Below are 23,424 nucleotides of genomic sequence, written 5' to 3'. Positions count from 1 at the left end.
CTCATCCTCCGCGATCTTGCAATCCTACCATATGCCAGCTACTCTTCCCATCGCAATGCCGTCATACCGGTTGCCTAGCAACAATATTACATCCGGATGTATATAAAACGTGAGCAATTGAGTGGATTGCGCGCTTTTGGTCGTTTGCTACCCTTATTCTAATAAATGTACTCTATCGCATGTAAGCTGGGCGGCCTAGAGGAGAGGTACTTGAATGCTCGGGGTATTTATCTAATGCTCCCTGCACTGCAAATGCATGTTAACGTTGATGTCTTTTTTTTCCCTGCCAATAACTGGACTGTTAACAGTTATCAAGCATTTCCTGCTCTGAAAATCATAAGCATTGAGATTTAATCCGTGTTTCCTTGAATGGAGAATTAATGTCATTTATTCAAATGTCACTATTATGTGGGTAAACAACGGAAGTCTATCAAGGATTCATGATTTTGACAAAATGTTGTGGCAACACATAAATTAAACCTATAGTAAGACAATGTTTTACTATTCAGCTCGTAACATTAATAAGTACATGTAACTACAATTTTAGGAATAACTACAATTACGACGCTTTGAAAAAAATGCAGATTGTGAAAGTAGGGCCAGGTTATTTATTAATCGGATAATGATTATATTGGTGAAAATACAGGGGCTTAAACGTGAACCACCATTTGTGGAGGGAGTGGCATAATAATGGGGGTCTTGGTGGCATATGTCTTACTTAACAATACTCCCATTGGAAGTGCCTCTCCTTTCACTTCTATCTCCTTTCTTTTTTATGACCCTTTCTCTCTCCTCTCCATTTCTCTTTCTCTTTTTCAAAATGGGGGAGGGGTGTGAGAGCACAGGCCACTATCTTTTATATATGTATTTACGGTATAGTTACTATCATTCAAAACCTTAAATAATGAAAATTTCATTCAATTCTTGTGTGACCTTTTCAGTGTTTTTATTAACATTGACTACATAAATAATATTCGCTATAAATTCACATTCAATAAACGTCATCACTCTGCGGCAATAGGCATACATACAATGCATTTCTTGTTATTAGATTGCTTTTTAAATGATTTTTCTAGTTAGTTTGGCTATCAACAATATTTCAGATGAAAGGTTTTTCAAGTTTTTCACTAATACAGAGACACTTTTAATCAAGACAATATTCAGTGATGAAGTAACATTATGAGATCAAAATATTGTCATATTTTAAAGACACAATTATTCCAACAAGCATAATCACGTTATTCTTGCTGTTTTTGATTGATTCGTAGATTTCATTTCATTTAAAAGAATTTAGAAACATGAATAAAACGAAACTTCATAGTTTGTCTTCATGATATGACATAAGTATCGAGCAAATATATCTTCCATTGAATTGATTGTTCGAATATTCCCACTGAACCCGGCCTAAATCATAATGGATGTTTGGGAAAATGAATAATGAAAAATGATTCACAAAGCTATCTGTCCGTTTCTATAGATGGCGCTATGCCGATTCGCTCAGAAATACCTCACTAGCTATGGATTCTCTTGTCGTCTGTTACTGCAAGAATATGGCAAAATGAAAATGTCGTCGCTCATTTTCAATAGTGTCCTGGAGAACTTTGGCATACTTATTCTTGAAATATTACTATCCTTGGAATTTCCTTTACTCTAATTACTCAATCCTAGAAAGCACTATGAGAAATATAAAGCGTTTGTTATCATTGCACACTCTTATTAAAGACGCAGCCAAAATGTGTTTCCCATTCAGAATCTCGTCTTATTAACAGATATTTAACATAATATAATTCTGGACGATTGATCCACATCAATCGCAAGTCCTCAAACTAATCGCAAGTTTACAGTCTCCTATCTCTAATTTACATAGTTGTGAATGAAATCAATCACAAATAAGTTACGATAAAAATTAACTGTTTATAAGACGGGGCCCAGAACTCTGCAGTGAAGAGATGAAAGCTTCTAAGTTTGCGATTGGTTGAAGGCCTTACGATCAAACTGGATCGATCGCAACTTGTTATAGTAAGACGAGATTCAGGACTCTGTAACTGTTCTTTATCCTGAAAGACTAAGGTGTTTATATCTCTAATTGAACTTGTTGGATTCACTGTTGTGTCTGAGCTATCATTTGAACGAATTCTGGAATGAGAAAAGGCAGGAGAGAACAAAAATAAATGTAAATGTTGTTTATAAAACAGTTATATTTAATAGTCAGAAGCTATTATTGCAGTCATTTGGCAACAGTATCCTAGATAATATAACATGATTAAATGATTTTTGTCATTGTCATTAAAGGGAAAATTTAACCTATGGATTCATGATAAAAATGAATATTTCATAGTTTGGCTGATATACAACATAACCTTCAAAGGCAACACAATCATTGTTAAAGGAATTAAATTAAATTTCACGGGTGGGACATACATGTCATATTCATAATTCCTGCAAAGTTCTACGGATTTTGATGTTGGATGCAAAAGGGACATAGTATCTTTAACAGAGAAGTACTTTAAAAGAGACATGCCATATTACTATTTATCAATGTCACGTTCGTGGTGCATGGAGCCTTGTATCTAATAATAAAGATGTTTAGATGGACTATATTACCTTCATAATTTATCCTGCCGTCACTGCCTACATCCGCCTCTCGTATCATCTCATCTACTTCAGTATCCGTTAACTTCTCACCAAGGCTTGTCATCACGTGACGTAACTCCGCTGCGCTGATTGGTCAAAGTAAAACAATAAAACAAGATTTTATGGAATAATAATAATAATAGCTCACATTTATAATGCGCCTAATACTACGTTTCTAGGCCAAAAGACTGTCCAATAAAGATTCGATTGTATCAAAATACGTTTTTGCTGTTTCTTGAACTTTACTTTTAATTAGTAGTATAATTTTACTACGGGTAATTATTTATTGTCTATGACAATATTATGTTTACACCTATACGTCGCATTTGCTTTAAAGTGTAGAATCGATAGTAACCAGAGTTGTGTTTTTGTATACATAGATCAATATGTAAGTGCTAAAAACCGCACCGGGTGCCAAAGACTAGTTCAAGTTTTTCTTCAACCAAATCTACAGTGTTTCCCTTATCTTTTTTTTGTGGAGTGGAGTGGAGGGGGGAGGGGGTTTATCTGTCTACAGCATAAACAATATGCTTTTTAAACAAAATGGTGGAAATAACGACATAATAGACCTACCTAAGTGTTCCCGTGTCATCTTTATCAAAAACTCTGAAGGCATCTCGGAATTCTTCAGGATCCACCTGTGACTGACTGATGTGATGTGCCATTATCCGAGAAAACACGTTGAAGTCTAGTTTACCTTTACCTGCAAAGGGTGTAAGGAAACAATTAACAGATGGATAATAGGAAGGATAAAGAAGAAGTAGAATAAGAAAGAGAATAAGATTAACAAAAAGGAGGAAAAGAGCAGAACAACGTGAGCAACAAAAACAACCATAATCATAATCATGTTGACAAGGTATATACAGAAATGGAGGAAAAGAAGAAGGAAAAAGAACAAAAAGAAAAATGAAAAAACAGAAGAAGGATGAGATGGAAAAGACTAATTATGAGAAAAAGGGAGAAGAATGTTGGCGACGAATAAAATATCTTTATCAAGCATTAATTTGCAGGTGTCCGATCGGTAGAATTTCTCGATTCAAGCGCTGTTGTAAAAAACACAACAAATCGAGCAATAATGATGTCCATCTGAACTCTTTGAATTTAATATATTCCCTTACCATGTGGGTCCTCCATGTTGATAGACTCCTCCACTTCCGCTTCCGTCGGACATGACCCCAATGACCTCATGACCTCTCCTAGTATATCTGTTGTGATGAAGCCATCATTATCCCTATCGTAAAGACCAAACGCCTCCTTAAACTCTGGGTGGAGTAGAGGTTGAAAATAGAGTCGTAAATAGGTAAATCAAAATCATTAAAAAATGAATCATTTATAAAAAACACGTTTTTGTCTCACTTGACCTTATACTTATCCTCGCATGGACTCTCTACTATGCTTAATCATTAAAGTATAAAGACAAATTTTCCTTGATCTATATAATTATTTGCATTAATCCAGTTCTCTTTTTAGATCAGTTGTCGTTTGGTCTCGAAATTGCAGTCCGCAGCAGTGGAGGTTGGGGGCGGTGCACAGGGGGCACGTGCGCCCTTATAATTCTCTCTTTCTCCTTTTCTCCTCCATCTTTCTCTTTCTCTCTCTCTTTCTCTCTCTCTCTCACACACACACACACACACACACACACCCACCCACACTCACTCACTCTCACTCTATCAGCCAAATATGGAATATATTTGCTTGTTTAATAATTATTGTCCATGTACAAAGTATGATACCCCCGGCCATTCTTTACTTGTCTTTTTCTTACATGTTTGCCCCCCCCCCTCCCCAAGAATCCTGATGCTGCCAATGCACATACAATGTCAACATGATAACCAGAGGAGAAAGTGTATATTATGTGTGTGTGTGTGGGGGGGGGGGGGTATGAAATCTTACCTTTCAATTGGCTCTCTGTTGGCTTCGACTGGGATGATGTGCATATGAAAGAGAGAAACAAAGGTGAAAGAGAGAGAATGAGAAGGAGAGAGAGAGAGAGAGATAGAGAGGGGAGAGATAGAATAGAGAGAGTGTGAGTGAGAGTAGAGAGACAGAAAGAAAGAGAGGGAGAGAGAGAGAGAGAGAGAGAGAGAGAGAGAGAGAGAGAGAGAAAGAGAGAGAGAGAGAGAATAGAGAGAGGGAGGGGGAAGTTAGTTCAGAAAGATTTATTATTTTAATAAGTCAAAATAGGAAATACATTCAACACAACATAATGGTACAAAGTAAATAACCACAATAATATACTTACTCTTTCTCTTTCTCTTCCTGGCTTCTCGATATTTTCCAAACCCCTGACATGTACTGAAATGGTACTTGTTCATCTACTGCAGCTATATTATCATTCTATTACAAGATTATGATTGTTACCATTATCATTCCTTATAATATGATATAAGTAGAACTGTTTATATTTCAACTGATTATGGAATTCTTTGATCGGCCTTTTTTGTAAAACATTATTGGCTTCATCAGTGATCATAATACAGACAATAAAAAAATTAGATACAATTTGAATAGCGCATGGTATTTACAAGTTATAGGCATTGGTGTATTGTGAACTGGTGAGGTAGAACGAAATGAATTATTACAGTAATGAGTACCAGTAAATTTATCTTCATATATAGATACTCTCAACCTCATTTTATGAATAGAATATTGAAAAGGGAAGTGCTGTTTGACCCAATGAAAAATGACGTCACTTAAGGATACACCTTCAGTATTGACTTTTGCTTTGTTATCCCTCTCGGTGTGTTCCCATGCACAAGGGAAACACTGTCGTGAACACTGGGTTAGCTAGTAAGAGAGTTCATAATAGTGTATGTGCATATTTGCCAATATCAAAAGTGGGCGTGGCACTCGAGAAGAGTCATTCTCTGTTTACTGAGTAAACTGCAGGGTAGTGTGTTCAAGTTATGTCAACTATTGTCTGCGTAGCATTGGTCCACCGAATATGATGGGCATTCGCTTTCAACCATTCACACAAAAATTGGTCACGTCAAAGGTATGGACGTAATCAGATCATTATGATGCATTTTTCTAAAACTTATTTGTATTTATTCAATTCTAACTACATGTACACATTTTGTATCGTTTACATTTAGGGAAAATATGTATTTTCATTGATGTAAATACATGTCTATGGGTTCATGAGGTTTGAATAAATCTTAGGCCCAGAATACTTTTTATCATAAGATTGGTATGGTTTTACAAAATGCGAAACATATGGATTCAACCATGCGTATAATAATTAAACAAGAGTGGATTCGTTTTATTATAGGAATATGTTTATAACAGGAACATCAATTTTCTGATGGAAAATAAATCAAATATATTCACTCATTCAACTTAAAGTTACGGACTACAACATAACAAAATAAAAGGGCTTTTAAAACTTCTATTTTGTATTATCATATTTATAAAGCTATACGAGCTTTGCTATTAAAAAAAAAATTCTTGATGAATTAATTCTTACCAAAGTTTGGCTTTTCCGCATTAAAAAAATTACAGATACAGAGTGTTCCTTTTGTAAAAGGTGAACCGAAACCTGTGCACCCCTTTTCTTTACCTTTCAAGTCTTTAACGAATTCTGGAATGATCTTAGCACCCTTTTTGCAGAATCTGATCTTTCATTAATTTTATTTCGTTATTGATGAGACAACATAATATATTTCGCGACTGCAAATTTGTCGATTTAACTAATAATGCAACGCAAATTAAGTAGGTCTAATAAAACGTGTTACAATGGCATGTACCTAAATAACTGTTAGGAACACCTTAACAATTCATACCGTCCATTATTTGTTTATACGAGACGTCACAATAGCGAAGGTCGTGAACAATTTTGTTTTGCAGAAATTATGGGAGTATAATGGCTGTCTAATGAAGCATGATAGTGATTTACGGAAATCGAATTGAATGCCTTTCAAGCTTCAATGCCGAATAAATAGTATGAGGGATTGCTAAGTTCAATCATAATTACAGCTTTTTGATGATCATAATTATAAGAATAGAATTGTATTATTACACAGTGATTGGCATTACTGATGATAAGTGCCCTTTAAATAACAACTTTTTGATAGTAATTTAAGAATAGAAAGAATACATTATGATTATAACACAATGATTTACATATTTTGTATGATAGTACGTATGCTTTTCAAGCTTTAAGAAATATCTCATGATATTTTTTAGGGTAAATTATGTAAGAAAATGAAATAGAGGCGACCCAAAGGCCAGGATAATTATGACCTCATAATTGATGTTATTAATGTCAATCTATTCTGATCTGAATTGGTTAAACAATTACAGAATGTTGCAGATTCAGAATAACTGTTTTAATCAGCTTGCACTTTGTAATTGATAAGGTTTTATCACTTATTTGCTAACGATCGGCAACAGCATTCTAATCAAACACGTTCAGTGGAAACAAGAAACAAGGGGAGAGTCCCTCACTAGCCGTGTTTACACTGAAAATCCCTAAGGCTATCAAACTAATGAACTGTATATTGTTTTCATTGAGAAGAATAAAAGGAGTTTCATACGAATTTCCGGTTACAAAGATTCATGTTAAATTGTCGATTTCTACTTCGGGATTCCCTACTTGTGTTTGTTACTTTTTTGCTGTTGTCGTTATTGTTTTGATAGTTCTATAATGATTCCCCTTTGACCCCCCTCCCCACGTGACGCCTCCCATGAGTACTTAGTGAGTACTTAGCCTTTAGCACGAGTACCAGCTGAAACAGGTGGCGAAATTTCACAGACACATAATTACAAACGTTAAAGGAAACAAATTTGGGATTTTCAAGCAAACTTATTTCCGTCTAGGTTCATTCGAAGAGAAACGTTCCCATAAATATTGGTGCACTTGTCGTACGGGGAGCAGTGAACAATTTAAATTTTATTATTTGGGGAAATATCTTACTCTAAAGTTTTTCCCCCAAATATAATATCTCATTAGTTTTCAGATTTCATTGGCGTATCCAACATTCTAGTATAGGGTGAAATTGGCATAGACCCCACCCTGTTTGAAGGCCAAGATACGTGATATCTACATCAATCTCTGGGAAAATGATCTCCCCCCCCCCCCCCCCACAGTATCAGTATCTTGATATGCCTTTTGATTTGGAGTAAAAAAAAAAATAGATGAACAATTGCTTATAATATTTGTTTGCTATTTTGTACCGGCATTTCTTGTTTATGGAACACTGTCTTCCTCATTTGAAGAAAAAAACATGTAAAAGGTTTAAATCAAATTAGATCACATTCCTTCTTCTCTTTAATAAAACACCCTCAAAATAAATATATAAATAAAATAAGTTACTAAAGAAATAAAAGAAGAAGAAGAAATAAAGGAAAATCTAAGGTTACTTCCCCATTTACATGCTTGTTATTCGGTCTAGAGTTCCGTCTATTTTAGAGAAGCAAATCCTTTATATAAGCGGTTTAGGGTTTAACCTTTGGTGCAAGCTCGCTGTTCATAAGGACCGCTATCTATCGTTCCTTTATAAATAGCGGTCTTTATGAATAGCGAGCAGACCCCTTAATCTTTAATCATTAGACCTATAATTCGATTAATCGAACTGCTTTCTAATGTTTTAGTGTTTCAAATAGTACGAATGGAAAATGGTATATAAGTTGTTTAAACTGCTTGTATATAACGCAAAGTTACTATCATTTTATAACATTTAACAATAACGACAGGTAACAAATTAATCGTTCAGTAAATGAGAAATTGTTTAATAGCTACAGGGGTGATTTCAAGATTTCCATTCATTCTCTATTATCTTTTAAACACAAATGTTTCATTAAGAACAAACATTGGCATTGTCTTAATAAGATTTATATTCATAGATTCCCTACAAAATAGTTGATAGGTCTATGCCTAATGTAAATTGAAGCTAATATAATTACTTTAATTCATTTAAAGGGTTTTACAGGGAATAGCGTGTATTGTGAAAATGTTAAAACTTGTAAAAGGGCAAAAATGTTGTAAAAACATCATAATTGAAATCTTTCCTAAAAGTATGGTAGGAAAAAAAATATTCATCGTTAGCAAAATAACAGTCATTTTTCTTTATCAAATTTGAATTTTGTAACTGGCAGCGTTTTATTCACTCCATTTGTTGTGTACAAAATGAGGGCTTCAAAGCCTACAGAAAGAAAACCACCTAGTATTTTAAAATATTGCACATATTTTCATATAGGCTCGTCTTGCCGCTACAGATAAATTTTCAGATAAAGGGCTTGCAAATGCCTGATAGGGGCTTGAATCATTATGAACGAATTGCCAAAAATGTAAACTGATCAAAAGGACTTACCATGATAATGTGTATGTATCTGTCTGCGAGCTGGTTACAGTATTGCACCTTTCCAAATGACAACCAAGTAGGAAATGGTGTATATGATGCTATTCTTCGTGTGTTTTAAGGTCTATAGAATCGTGTCCTCGCTCAAACAATACATGCTATCGACTGATGATTCATCGGTGGGCACGTTCACATTGACCGGTTGATGGAAAACGTTTCAACGATAATGGAGTATGCATCGGCAGACAGTGTTCACCGACCAATGTCAGTGCGTAGACGGTTCACGCCTAGTTGAGAGAGAGAGAGAGAGAGAGGGGGGGGGGGGGGGTTGCAGTCGGTGGGTATTGTATGGAGGGGCTGTCAGAAAATACCACTATGGCGGAAGATTATAAAAAGAGCTCGCCAGACGTGTAGCATATTGTATTGTCCAAGCTACAGGGAAACATATTAAGCCAGTAAAGTAAAGAGGAAGAGGGTCTAAATGTAAAAGCCCCCCAAATCGTTATACTTTTATAGAGGCAGTTTGAGAATATAAAGCGTATCCAGGCGCGGATCCAGGATTTCTTAGGGGGGGGGGGGGCCCAAATTTGAAATTATGCGAGCCAAATATTGGTACGTAATGGTGACCAACAGTGACGTAATGCGGGGGGGGGGGGAGTTTCCCCCTCCCAAGCTTTAACGTTTCATTATATTATTAGAGAAAGAAGACGATTCGTTGTACCGTTCTCGGAAATAATTCTCGTCTGAATTTAGTTCCCCCCCCCCCCCCGCGCGAAGCGCCGAAAATTCTACAATTTATTAAATTATTAGAGGAAGAAGACGAGTCGTTGTAGAGTTCTCGACTCTTAATCCTCGTTTGAATACAGGTTCCCCACCTCCCGCGCGATGCGCGGAAGCTTTTACGATTCATTAAATTATTAGATAAAGAAGACGATTCGTTGTACTGTTCTCGACTCTTAATCCTTGTCTAAATTAAGTCCCCCCCCCTCCTCTCCCCCGCCTCCCGCGCGAAGCGCGGAAGCTTTTACGTTTCATTAAATCATTAGAGAAAGAAAACGATTCGTTGTACAGTTCTCGACTCTTAATCCTTGTCTAAATTCAGCCCCCCCCCTCCTGCGCGAAGCGCGGAAGCTTTTACGTTTCATTTAATCATTAGAGGAAGAAAACGATTCGTTGTACAGTTCTCGACTCTTAATCCTCGTCTGAATTCAGGTTCCCCCCCCCCCCCTCCCGCGCGAAGCGCGGAAGCTTTTACGTTTCATTTAATCATTAGAGGAAGAAAACGAAGAAAAGTGCAGTGCCGCCGTCAGCAGTGGTTATAGGCCTACTGCGCCGTTAGTAGCGGTGCGTGTGCACGCTGCTGCGCCATGTCTGCTGGAGCTGGAGGCGATCGGGCAAGGGCAGAAACATGGTCATGGCCTGGAGAAGTTTTTCGTTGTCAGCAAATAATGAACCTCGACCAGTAAATCAATATTAGGGACTTTTAGATTTGCACGATGAGAACGTGGACTGCAACGTGTGACCTCCTTTTAAGGCACTGCCATTGCTTAAAAGGACGTCACATGTGATTGCCAGTGCCTTAAAAGGACGTAACACGTCCACGTCCACGCAAATCTAAAAGTCCCTTTTGAGGAGAAGAGGAAGACCAAAATGTCGTGGAATGATATGGTAACATGGGCAGATCTACGGCAGGGGGTGGGGGTAGGGGGTTTAACCCCCTCCTCCCACCCCCGGCCCCCTTGGGCTGCCAAGTGAAAATGTGATATTAAAGCGGGGGGGGGGGGGGGAGGTGGATTCTGGAGAGGAGGACTACTAATCTATTTTATTTTTTTCAGGGGGCGGTGGGAAGTGAAGCGCCGTTTTAGCATGACTTTCTTTTTAACTCTTACTTTCACCTTTCTCAGATAACCCTAAGTTTTTGGTTGCTGCTTTATATGTAGTTGATAATGCATAATTAAAATAAAGAAAGAGAGAGAGAGAGAGAGAGAGAATCACCATCATTTTGCAATGGTTCAGGGTTCGTGTAATGTACATTTGAAACCATTTCTTAGCGTCTCGACCCTAAAAAAATAGCAAAACTATTTTTGAGGAAAAGCATTATACTGAATTAAATAAAGAATAATAGCCTTATATTGGATCATACTAATACTGATACGGACTAAAGACAATGTGGTATTTGTATAGAGGTATTCCAAAATGACATTCTGATAATCAACATTTGTTCTGGTATCATATGTATATACGCATAATACATGTACAACTGATCTTTATGATTTCTTAACGTGACATAGCTTCTTCTCCCTCTGCAAACAAAACAGAAAACAAGGTTATTTAATAAAAGGACCATGCGACAAATAATCATTGTGATTCAAATTGATGCAAGGATTTTTTTGAATAAGCAATGCTTTTCACCAGAATCTTCTTTGTAAAAACGACTTTTACAAATCTCAGCCATGCAATTCTGCCACTGTGCTGTAAGATCACTTTGAGATTAGGAGAAGTGTATTATGTAATGGGTATTTTAAATTGAATGGAACGTCTCAACTCAGTAAGCATGGCTGAGATTTGTAAAAGTTGTTTTTAAAAAGAAGTTTCGGGTGAATAGCAGTGCTTATTCAAACGAATATTCGCATCAGTTTGAATCACAATCATTATTTGTCGCTTAATCCCTTTTAATGACCATGTTTTCTTTTTCCTTTGCAAGGGGAGAAGAAGATATGTCACGTTAAAGACATCACAAAGATCAGTGTTGTATGCGTATATTATATACACAGGCCAGTAACAGCTATGTAGCTTGTAAATTTGTAAGAGGGAAAATGCTGATTGAAATGATAATGATGAAATAGCAAATAATTGAAGAGTATCATAGGTACCAATTAAATGGATATTTGTATAAAAAAGAGCCCCCGTGAGAAGGCTCACGGGGGCTCTTTTTTTCGGGGGAAGAGCCCCCGTGGACGAAAAATTAATTTGAGCCCTGAAACACATACAAACGTATAATTTACTAAAAAGTGAGGAAAAATTTCGGAAATTATGTCATTTCAGCATTATTTGTAATCCACCGTTGTGGAATTAGAAATAAACCACGTTTGAATTTGACTTCTCCCAAGCCCCCCCCCCCCACCTATCAGTACGCCAGTATCTCCTCTTTTCCTTTTTTTTCTTTCCCTTTCCTTCCTTCTCTCTTATTTGTTTTGATTGGGGGGGGGGGGTGTTAACAGCCTGGGAGGCAAGGCCCTTTCGGCCCCCCGATCTCCTTCTTCCCCCTTTTCTTTTCTTCTTCCTCTTCTTTCTTTCCCTTTTTCTCCTTTTCACTTTCCCTTCTTTTCCTTTCTTCTCTTTTTTTTTTTTTTTGCGGGGGGGGGGGGCCAAGGCACGCTCGGCCCCCCCCCCCTGGATCCGCGCCTGAGCGTATCCCTTTTCATTATCGACTCTTTTCTCTTGCATGCCCTCCGGAATAAAAGAGCTGGCTATGGCAGATTATATTATAATTGTATGCAGAGAAATGGGGGAGAGAGAAAGAGAGGAAGAAAGAAAGAAATAAATGGAAAGAGGGAGAGTCATATTATGGATAGACAGAGAGAGAGAGATAGAGAGAGAGAGAGAGAGAGAGAGAGAGAGAGAGAGAGAGAGAAAGAGAGTGAGAGAGGGAGAGAGGGGGGGGGGATGCAATGACGTCAGTATAACTTCTAAGGACCTACGGGAAGACAATACAGTGCCAGAATACCAAAGAAAATATTTATTCAAACGAAATACAGACAGCGTTCTTTTTTCTTTACATACTTGTTCCCTACTGAGAATAATACAAAGAAATATCGTGTCGTATTCTTGAAGTCTCATTATTTATATTCTTTCTTATCCATCCAGAAATGGTTGTGACCTAAATAATTTCATAGTGAGATATACTTGCAAGACGTATTAAAGCAAACTGTTTTTTTTTCTTTCTCTTCCCCCAACCGGAGAACATCCCTCACCTCGTCTCTGTCTCTGTCTCTCTGTCTCTCTGTCTCTCTCTATGTCTGTCTGTCTCTCTATCTGTCTTTCTATCTCCTCTCTCTCTCTCTGTCTCTCTCCCCTTTCTTTGTAAGCGCCAATTCTACACCTGCCTGCGCACACCACTGCAGTCACAATTGTTATGTTTCAAAATGATTTCACTCCATTCTCTCTCTCTCTTTCAATATTTTGCGTGACTTGTAATATTTTCGGTCCATACCTCACGATGTTTTCAAATATTTTTCCAATACCGTCATACAATCCACCTGCTCCTATAACCCTTGTATGCAAAAGAACATCCAATGTATGACAACAGATGGCGCCATAACGGGATCATTCTAATAAATATTTACAGCCCTCTATTCTCACAGTTCTCTCACATCCTGAGTGGAAATTTATGCATGAAACGGTCGCAACTATACTTTCAAAAAATGAACCTCTATTTCAATGGCCTTGCCTATCACACTTTAAAATGTGCGAACATGGCAATGACATACAAATACATATTTGATTTCTATGGGGTAGGCTACACACTAGAAGTATTGAAATTGCCCATGAGTTATTTTTCGAAAGTAATTGCGATCATATTCTTTGAAGCTACATCTATGACATTGTATTTTTCGCAGTTTCTCTTTCTCTCCACCTGTATATTATGTAACATTTAAAAAAATCTAATATGCAATTTAACAACCAGTATCGAGTCGTTTTCTTCATGTTTAAAATAAGGTGGTATATTATGTAGCCTACGGTTGTATTGGCAAATACCACCCCTCCCCTCTCTTAAACAAAATATGTGAAAGTTACAGGCTATACCCCGCCGATTCTCTCGAGGGGTAGGTGTATTTTGGAATTTTAGTTTAATTGTTTTGTTTGTTTTTCGTATCTCCTTCTAAGTTCTTTTCCCCATTGACATAACAGGGATTAAACTTATATCCAGCGCACCAGAACTATCGGACCTTGTACCAACCCGAAAATGATATTTTCTATTTATATTAGAACAATTTCATTACTCATTAATGAACGATGAACTGCACGCGGATACAACATTGCTTTTTTTCGGTGGCAACATAATTTATTATTAAGTGAAGAAAATCCCAAATTTACACATCTTCATCGTAATACAGTGTATTCAATGAAATACATACGTGTCGTAAAAAAATGATAATTCAACAATAATGCAATGTGCTGAGGTGATATACTTTGATTGTGGTAAGTTAAAAAAATATCAAGTTATGAGGTAATACACTGAATGTATGCTTGTTTCTTTCCCAAAGTGCCTATAGAGTGACAACATTACCTGTTCCAGAATTCAAACAGTCATGAAACTAACGTACATGTACTTCTTTATTTGATATAGGTTGGGCAAACATCGGGAAAGGTTGGTTTTCCCAATTTAGCAACATCCACTCCATACTCATCTATACGAGTGTACTAGATGTTATACATCGTAGCATTAAACGCTATTTCATTATACACGCGGAGAAACATGCATAATCTTGCATTGCACTGTATGCGGAAATTACCATAAAAGACCCCGAATATTCAAGTCGCTTCGTGAGTCCAGGTTTTTAAACTGTAGAGGCCTTCCACATCAACTTCAAGACTTGTATGTGAGTTGTATATAGATGGATTGCACCTTTTCAAAGATAATTTACAAGAAAAATATATATCTTCAATAACCGCACCATCTTGTGCATTTACAAATATGCATTTAATATTCTACGTTAATACCACTACAATGAGAAACAGTGATCTTTCATCTTCTTTGGCACAGGAAATATCTTTGCTTTTGGACAAATCATTCGACAGAAAAGTTGAATGCAGTGTTAGTATCTTTGATAATACGTTACTTATCATTATCATTATTATTATGATTTATCATTGTCACTGTTCAAAATATGTTTTCCCATCTTTATATCAATGTGGTTAAACCTATAATAATAATGGTGGTTTTATTTACTCAGGGTACGCTCGTCATTACAGCTGCTCTGTCGAGGGTCCAAGGTTGCCAGGTATCCATTCATTACAACGGGATAGAGGGGGGCAACTTGGATAAAACACCAGGTCCAAGAATGTAAGCACCGAATGAGGATCAAACCCCGGACCTGGTGCCTTCATTATATACCACATTGCTTCCACATCAAATTCATCAAGTTTTACAAACTGTAGTGCTACTAAAACTCACTGTTTAAGTTAATCGAGAACAACTATTTACATAAAATCAACATTTCAAGTACTTCTCACAAACGATTTTTTTTTTAGAAACATCATCATTCCTAAAATTCGAATAATTCCTAAAATGTCACGATTCTATAATCCTTTACCTGAGGCATTAAAACAATAAATATGAATATTGCAACAATAACTGCTTTTCAATAATGCTTTTTAAATTACAACCGGTTATCATCCCAATCTTCACACTAAAAAACGAAGTGAGATGCTAAAATCAATGACATCGTATTTTGTAAACTGTACAAGGACATTTTGAGAAAAGGATGTACAGCAGATAATTAACAAAAGCTTTACCACAATGTTTTGGTTATGCAGTGTACCATTAAATTCATTTTTGTGTACTATTAAATTTGGAAAATCTTCTAGCTCGGTTGCTATAGAATCCTCAAAAAGAAAACCACATCTTCCGGTCATGGCAAGAAATAGGCATCCCTACTTCTTACCACTCTCAAACTTTGGTTATATTGTGCCAAGATTCGTTATAGTCACTTTATATTTCCAATAAAAATATATCATTTCATTACGAAGACCCGACTTATACATTAAGGATCTTAAACGAAGCCGAAAACTCTCAATTTTAGGCGCAAACATTAAATTTGTCTTACAATCATATTTTCAAAAATGAATCTTTTAATAAAGGGAACCATAGGTCCACATAGTTCAAGGCTTACGCCTGTCAAGCTGCTAAAAGCCTGTTACACACGAGACACCATTCAATGACATTCAGGCATATAAATGCACAGGACAGTCCTAGACGCAGTCTAATGGAAAGACGAAACTTCTTGACGCAGGATTGCGATGATGATCAAGTGCAATATATTAGATTTGTCCGAAACACTGGTGAAGAAAATATTTGAGTTTACACCCACAATTTAAAGATCGTGTAATATTTTGTTTTGACTTTTCGTGTGCAGCCGTGAATAATTATCTGCAAACTCCATTGTTTACTGTAAAGTATTATGACCTTAGCACCCGAGGCATCATTTGCGTTATTTCCTGCGCTTATGAAGGCTGTAAATGCTACTGAGCCATACACATCATAATCAAAAGCAATATTTGCAATTTCCATTTTGCAATGAAAACTTGCACATTTCACCCTTCTATTTCGCATCAAGTCGCTGACGCAGCCTTCCGTCAGGCAAATGATGTCTCGTGTGCAATCGGTATCATGAATTGAAATGTTGGCGTAGTTGAATGACGCATGCGCAACATACATCAGCGTCAATATTGACGTCTCTCAGTTCATGATGCAAGACTCGTACGTTGGCACCATGTACTTGATATTAATGAAAGCATCGGGTCCGCCGTAGCGTTCAAACACCTCCAGGGTCTCATTGACGAGGTCGCCCACGTTCCCACCCTTCCACTGGTCGTATTCGATGCCGTCACCGATGTTCTTATTCCTGTTCTTGAAGAGATTCATGACGGGTAGGATCTGGCGGTAGTACGGGACCAGGGCCTCGCCCACCACGTGTTTGTCGCACAAGACCAGAGTTTGGAGTAATCGCATGGTGGCACAGACTACATCTACGTTCCTCGTCTGTGACAGGTTTTATTGAAGAAGAAGAAAAAAAAGAGGAAAATATTATCGCCATTATCGAAAAAAAAAATGGTACTAAAGTTATCAAGATCATCAACCAACAGCATGCGTAACAAAAAGCTAGAGTGTCGTATAAGGTATTGAGCGTTTTTTTCTAATCAATTTGTTTGACCACCCCCCCCCCCCTGCAGTGCCAAACACGACACATAATATCTTACAACACGCACTGCAATGAAAGCAACCATGCATATGAGGTTAAATCATTAATTTTATAGAATAGCATGAGCATCTTTATATCACACATGATTGTATGGTTGCTATCATCAAATAATCCTTTGCCATCACGAAATAAGAGTAAACTTGATCAAATTCATTGGAAATGGAACCAAAATGTAACAATTGAAAATTATAGTGAGTTTCTCCATTTTGTAAGGCTGATTTATTGATAGTCAGGTATATACCTGTAACTCTGTTTCTTTTCACTGTCAAAATTCATAGCCGTGAAGTCTTTTAAAATTGGTTTACATATAGAACCTGTGATAAAGAACTATTAAGTCACCAGATACGTACATGTATGGTATCTCAATATTAATAGATGGAATTCATCTTTCAGATGTTGCTCTGTCAGGAAAGAATTTTATTAAGCTTTCCGATGACCAAAACGAAGCATATTCATCTGTTAGAAGTACCAATCACTTTATTGTTGTGATTTTAAAGTTGATCAACTTTTGCATCAATAATTATTATTTCTTACCTGAAGTGCTTTTTTGATAGGCAAGATAAGCTGAGGGATGACCGGAAGGACCTTATGACCTCCATGGGTCAACATGTCATGGACCCCCTGCCGAGCAAAGAAGTTGTATGGATGACGTGTTTCTGATAGACCATCAAAGAATAATGGAAGGTAATGATGAAAGTCCAACTTCTCAATCTCCACCTACAACAATGATATAGGAAATTTGATATTAAAAAAATAATTGTCATGCATAAAGATTATCAAGACAAAAAGGGGAAAGGATGAAAAAAAACTTATAGAAGCAATAGTAGGTCAGTGGTGTATCCAAGGAGGAAAAAGGGTGTCCCGTCAAATCCCAAACTGAGAAAGCTTAGTAAAAACCATCACCACATCACCGCAATAATGACAGCAACAACAAACACCACAATAACTACGAAACAACATTTCCCTCTCATGTACAGTACATGTAATTGCGTCCCGGTAATAATTCTAGGCCAAAAAGTTAAACTGAATTTTCTGAGTTTTTCAATTTGTACAAATATAGTGGCAAATCAGTATACCAGGGCCATAGTATTTGCCAGCAGACATTTTGTAAAACGAAATATTTTCACTCGTAAACTGAAACTCCCTTATTGATTTCACAACACCTTGAGGCAGAAGCGCGGGAGAAAAAACATGTATTTTCATCGTTGCATGCGGTCGTCTGCGCACAAACAAGGGCCTTAATTGTCACAGCGGGATTCTCGTTAAAAAGAAGTTGCCATGGAGACGGTGCAAAATTTATAATCTGATCGCGACTGCAATGATTAGTACTTGAGTATTTTCTACGGTTTCATCATTAAAATCCCCGCCTGCGCAAACCGAGCAAGGAGCTCTTCGAAAGGGGAAAGAATTAGAAAAGGAGAAAGAATGAGAGGAAAGAAAGTTATAGGGAGAGAGAGAGGGAGCTTATAATATTTCCCCTCACTCTCGTTGAGAACCAGCCCACGCACTACCGCACATGATTTTAAAAAGTGTTCACTTTTAAAGTAACAACAACACCAAATATTTATCTCATCAAAAATGCATTCTGTTCACAAAGAGTATACTATAATTATAGCAACTAGCCAATTTTAAGTCAATATGCATGTAAACAAACAAAATTTGATTTCCCATTTCGTCGCCGTTTTCACGAACCGGCACAGCCCAACGCGCAACGAAATAAGTACATTCTGAGAAAAACGCGTTTTACGTTTAGCCCGTTTTGAATTCGCCAGAAACATGCCTTATGTCAAATTTTATATCACAAAATACATATCAATGAAAGGAAAATATTCTGTATTTTCTATACATTCCATTTGTTAAGCATAATGACAATTACTATTAATATTACGAAGCTTTGGACTCTCGTGCCGGTTCGTGAAAATATTATTTTGCTGTTTACGTAGCAAAAATATTTTCACGAACCGGCACAAGCCACTGTGTCGTTTTTCCTATGTAACTTTACGCGCAAGACAAAAGCGCTCGCGCTGTCTTAGCGCGTATTTTATTTTCACGAACCGGCACAACCGCCTGTGTCGCGTCGTCTAGGTCTTGTAAGCGCAAAGATATTTTCACGAACCGGCACAGCCCATTGACTTATAACGGCGCGTGCCGGTTCGTGAAAATATGAATCGGGCTTTTTGGCTCGTGTGTCGTTTTTGTCATTTGTGTAACCATGGATATCTCAAAAACTAAAGCGTTTTGGATGCTGAAATTTGGTGAGATGAAAGATTGTTGATAACTTATGCTAAAAATGCAAAAAAAATAAAAACTACATTTTGAAGGGATTTCGGTGGCTTGTGCCGGTTCGTGAAAACGGCGACGATTTGTTTAAAATAACAAAATAATATAACAAATTACTTTAATAAGTATGATTTCACTATAATGTCAGCAGTATATCAAATAAGCCAAGATTGTCACGGCGAATAACTGATGTATTTTGAAATTTGCGGTGTTTTTACATCTTCGTGAGATAAATATCAAAATGATGACGTATAACAACAATACTGACCTTCCATGCTATCTTGTTATGACTCGTATCATGCTCCACCATGATTGGGAAATCGCCTCGTTCGTAGAATTTGCTGAAGTCGGAGGGTTGAGTGAGCTTTTCCTGAAACGCACCCGCCTTAGGTGGAGGTTTTACGACAGCATTTTCCCGCCTAGAAAGCGGAGAGAACGCCGTAGCTTGCACTGTCTTCCCCGTGATACCGCCATTGAATTGCGACGTAGCACCAGTCCTTTTCGCGCCATTTTTACGTGTCGTCTGCGAGCATGGGGATGGAGATGAACGGTTTTTCGATTTCCAAGGATGCGTAGTTACTTCCGATGTGTTGCTGTTCACTATGCGTATAGCACGAGTCGACATATTTGCAGGATTTTCAAAATTAGACCACAATCCCTCAGTCTTAACGATGAAATGCCTAAAATATGCACGGAAAGGCTTTGTTTTTTTCAATCAATTTCCAAGACAGCCTTGCAAATCACGGCTAAATGATGTGTAGGGGAACTGTCGCCGTAATGCGCTTCAATCTGCTGTTCACTTGTGTGTACGTTGCTGTGGATACACTGGGCAATGCTTGCATTTGATAGCGAAATTACCTGTGTATCGTAGAGTACTTCTTCAAGTGCATTGTGTATGCTGAAATGAAATAGCATAGCTGCATTAATACCTCATGCTGCAAACCAATCTGCGCAATGCTACACCCCGCCGAGTGTTTGTTGTGAAGGCTTGTACCATAGTAACGGCCTCACATTGCAAACACACTTCTCTATCCTACACTCTCTTGCTATATTAAATATTTGATCAAGTCCTTATTAATTCAAATATATATCATGATATCAAAGCTGATATCAAAGATGATATCAATTGTTTTCACACGTCAAATAAATTGACCTTTGTCCGATGTGTAAATGTATCAAGTATGTTCTTTGTTTTCATGAGATAATTGATATGTCAATATAATGTTTGTTTAATTGCGCTCCAAAAATAAAATATTAAGTAACTGTATAAAAAACAAAATCATAGAAAAGACAATAGTTGCTATTTGTTTTTTGCCCTTTTTTGGTTGGCGTATACTGCATGGTAGCATTATAAAACCTTCTTTCCTCCTTTGAAATAACTATAATGTAGGCTTCGGAATTGTTTTTAAAATTACATTCACAGATTAAGACAGTTTTAGCCTATACCGACTTATCAAACTATTCAGCAAATTCAGTTTTAATTTAAAAATCAATAATGTGTAATTAATCAAATTGATTTCACGCTTTTATTTCTGTGCCAAATAGTGAAGAAAAATCTTATACATAGACGGTGCACTATCCTGCTATTGTGTATTAGGCAACAAATAAATGAATGTTTTATATTTATGATCTTTTATCTTTTCGTTTCCTTGATATGTCTTATTTGGGGAATCAGCATACGAGGAAAGCGTTCTACAGAAACTTAATTGCCATTGGCATCTCTTAACGGTGTTTGTACTTTGTTTTCTTGTATCCCGGTCCGGCCTTATAAATTATATTCATCGTGATTGAGATCTCATTTGCGCTCCTAAAAGATGTAAACAAACTAAATTAAACCCCTCCAAAAAAGTTCTGCAATTTAAGTTTTAGCGCTGATATCTCTCTTAGTATATTATCATACTTGCCGTTGTCATCATTGAAAAGCCTGTTTATTATGATGCCCCACTTGAAATGATTATCGAATCATGGAATATGCAGTACACACGAATATGGGGCCGAGTCAAAAGTGAAATGTCGCAAAATACATTGTTATTCCTTCAAAACACAAAACATCCTCCAAACAAATTAATGAATAGTTCACTATAAAATGTTGATATTAGTTATGAATTGTAGTAGTCTATTCTCAGGAATAGAGCCTATGCTAGAGATAATTAAGACATTTTAGGTGACTTGTTTTGATTTATTAGTTCATCTTATTTAGATGTTAAGGGTGTGAGTAAACCCAGTTACAGGTCAATGAATTCATACTCATCGATATGAGTCAATTATGCTGAGAAATGTATTTCATCTATTTTAAATTTATTTGCATATTAAAAATGACTCAATCCCCCCTTTTAGCAGAGCTAGTGCTGCACCAGATGCTGAATAATGACTAAAATTTCACATAATACTGCGATTCTACGAAGGTTGAATCGACATCCATTAATGCATTCCATATAACTTTCCAGTCAGTTAAATTATGGGTGATATAAATAATGTACGTGTTTCAGTGACATAATGACACAATTAATACATGATCTATTACGCTTACCAATGATCATTTAATGTATTGCTTTCCACTATTCTTTCTCTGTTAAAGGTGTATTTTATGTCACTGTGCATCCTGCTTTTCATCCTTCACCATCATTGAATTTTCCTTGGGAGTCATCTTTTCCAACATTATTTAGCAATACATCTTGTCTTTTGGAGTAGCTCAACTTATTCTTGCGACTTGAGAGAGTGATTTTTTAATATTTTTTATCTCCGTTGAATGTATTCTCACATATAGCCCTAGATGAGACTATTATTATAGTAACAAATTATTTTAGCATCAAAAGTTGAGCTTATCCAATTAATATGTAATAACTTCGAATGATTAATTGTGCAGTATGAACAATTTACTGTTTGGACCAAAATGATATACTTTTGTATATACTAATATAGTAACATCCATTTGGTAATTTGATTGCACTATTCTGGCAATTTATAAAAGAAATATATATATTTTTTTAGTAACATCAAATTATCAAACTGTACTTTTGTTGACACCATGAAGTATACATCTTGTGAGAAATGACTTTGTGCTCGTTTGACAAATTGCTATTCGAATTCAGCTAAGAAATGACAAAAAATAACGACTTCCACAAAGCATCGGTAGTGTGCAAAAGTGAACTTTTAATCATGTTGAATGTGGCCGTTTGGATAACTATTTAATGTTCAATTAAGCTAAAAATATTTTCCTCTCCGCTTTTAAGAGCTACATTGCCAAGAGATGAAAATATATGTCAACAGGTTCTTTGTTAGAAGCGGTGGATTTCATATTAGGTTCGTTAGACTATTTCAGAATAGAGATCTGTTTGGTAAGAGCAGAATGGACCTATACCGGCTCTTAAGTTTCTGCTATCAATCTAAATAAACACATGACAGCAATATTCATTATAGCTACAAGAGCATGAATATATAATGTCTAATTTGTAAAGATGATTCGGGATTCTTGGCACATTGGAGACTACCGTATATTGTAATGTGAGGACTCTAAACTTTTTTTAAAGTTTTTATTTCTCAATTCTAATTTTACCATGCATATTTCTTATTCTTGTGGCCGCCTGTCTTACGTTCATTATTTTCTACCAGCTATTTGACTTGCCTTTCCTCATTTCTCATTCCTCGTTTATCTCATCTTGTCCGTCTGTCTGATTCAGCCAATTTGAAGTGCCCATATACATACCGTAATTAAAACTTTCTTAAAATCGTAACTCTCTTTTTGAGGGGCCAGATTTCGTCCTATCTCTTAAAAGAAAGCAGAACAAAATTCACTCAAGTAGACTGGTGTAAATTTTGTTCTGCTTTCTTTTAAGATATAGGGTTACCTTTCTTGTTAAGGTCACTCGCGAACTATGGTCACTCCGCCATACTGCAGAGACCACCCGGTACAAAGAACCTTTCTCTCCTTTCTCGTCCTTCTTCTTCTTTCTCTCTCCCCTTGAACCCCTCATTTTTTTTATTTTCGTCGCGTTCGGTAGTTTATGCTACGCAACTACCAGCGAAACACCGGCATGTGAGAAAAAACAAACGATGGTTTTTGGTTGCAGTGTAAATGGAGCTTCTCTCTCTCTCTCTCTCTCTCTCTCTCTCTCTCTCTTTCTCTCTCTCTCTCTCTCTCTCTCTCTCTCTTCCCCCTCTCTCTATCTTTCTTCTCCGTCAAAATTATAACCAAAATATAAAATAAATACACACAAAAAGATTTC

At 36.7% G+C, this 23,424-nt stretch overlaps 2 protein-coding genes across 2 annotated transcripts; both read right to left on the bottom strand.

Moving 5' to 3' along the window:
- Nucleotides 1-924: 924 nt before the first annotated feature.
- On the bottom strand, nt 925-9,088 carry LOC579610 (neo-calmodulin). Its single transcript, XM_779715.5, has 6 exons — nt 8,946-9,088; nt 4,528-4,555; nt 3,753-3,896; nt 3,208-3,337; nt 2,605-2,720; nt 925-2,136 (listed from the first exon to the last, which is right to left on the bottom strand). The coding sequence occupies exons 1-6, from the start codon at nt 8,946-8,948 to the stop codon at nt 2,102-2,104; spliced, it is 456 nt and encodes a 151-aa protein (XP_784808.3). The 5' UTR covers nt 8,949-9,088; the 3' UTR covers nt 925-2,101.
- Nucleotides 9,089-15,843: 6,755 nt separating this feature from the next.
- On the bottom strand, nt 15,844-20,063 carry LOC579679 (parkin coregulated gene protein homolog). The gene is made up of 3 exons (XM_779781.5): nt 19,467-20,063; nt 17,453-17,635; nt 15,844-16,698 (listed from the first exon to the last, which is right to left on the bottom strand). The coding sequence occupies exons 1-3, from the start codon at nt 19,821-19,823 to the stop codon at nt 16,396-16,398; spliced, it is 843 nt and encodes a 280-aa protein (XP_784874.1). The 5' UTR covers nt 19,824-20,063; the 3' UTR covers nt 15,844-16,395.
- Nucleotides 20,064-23,424: the final 3,361 nt, after the last annotated feature.

Source organism: Strongylocentrotus purpuratus, unplaced genomic scaffold (genome assembly GCF_000002235.5).
Source record: "Strongylocentrotus purpuratus isolate Spur 01 unplaced genomic scaffold, Spur_5.0 spur5_scaffold_9, whole genome shotgun sequence".
Taxonomy (NCBI): domain Eukaryota; kingdom Metazoa; phylum Echinodermata; class Echinoidea; order Camarodonta; family Strongylocentrotidae; genus Strongylocentrotus; species Strongylocentrotus purpuratus.
The sequence above is the reverse complement of the archived record's forward strand: the minus strand, read 5'-3'. Positions and strand labels throughout refer to the sequence as shown.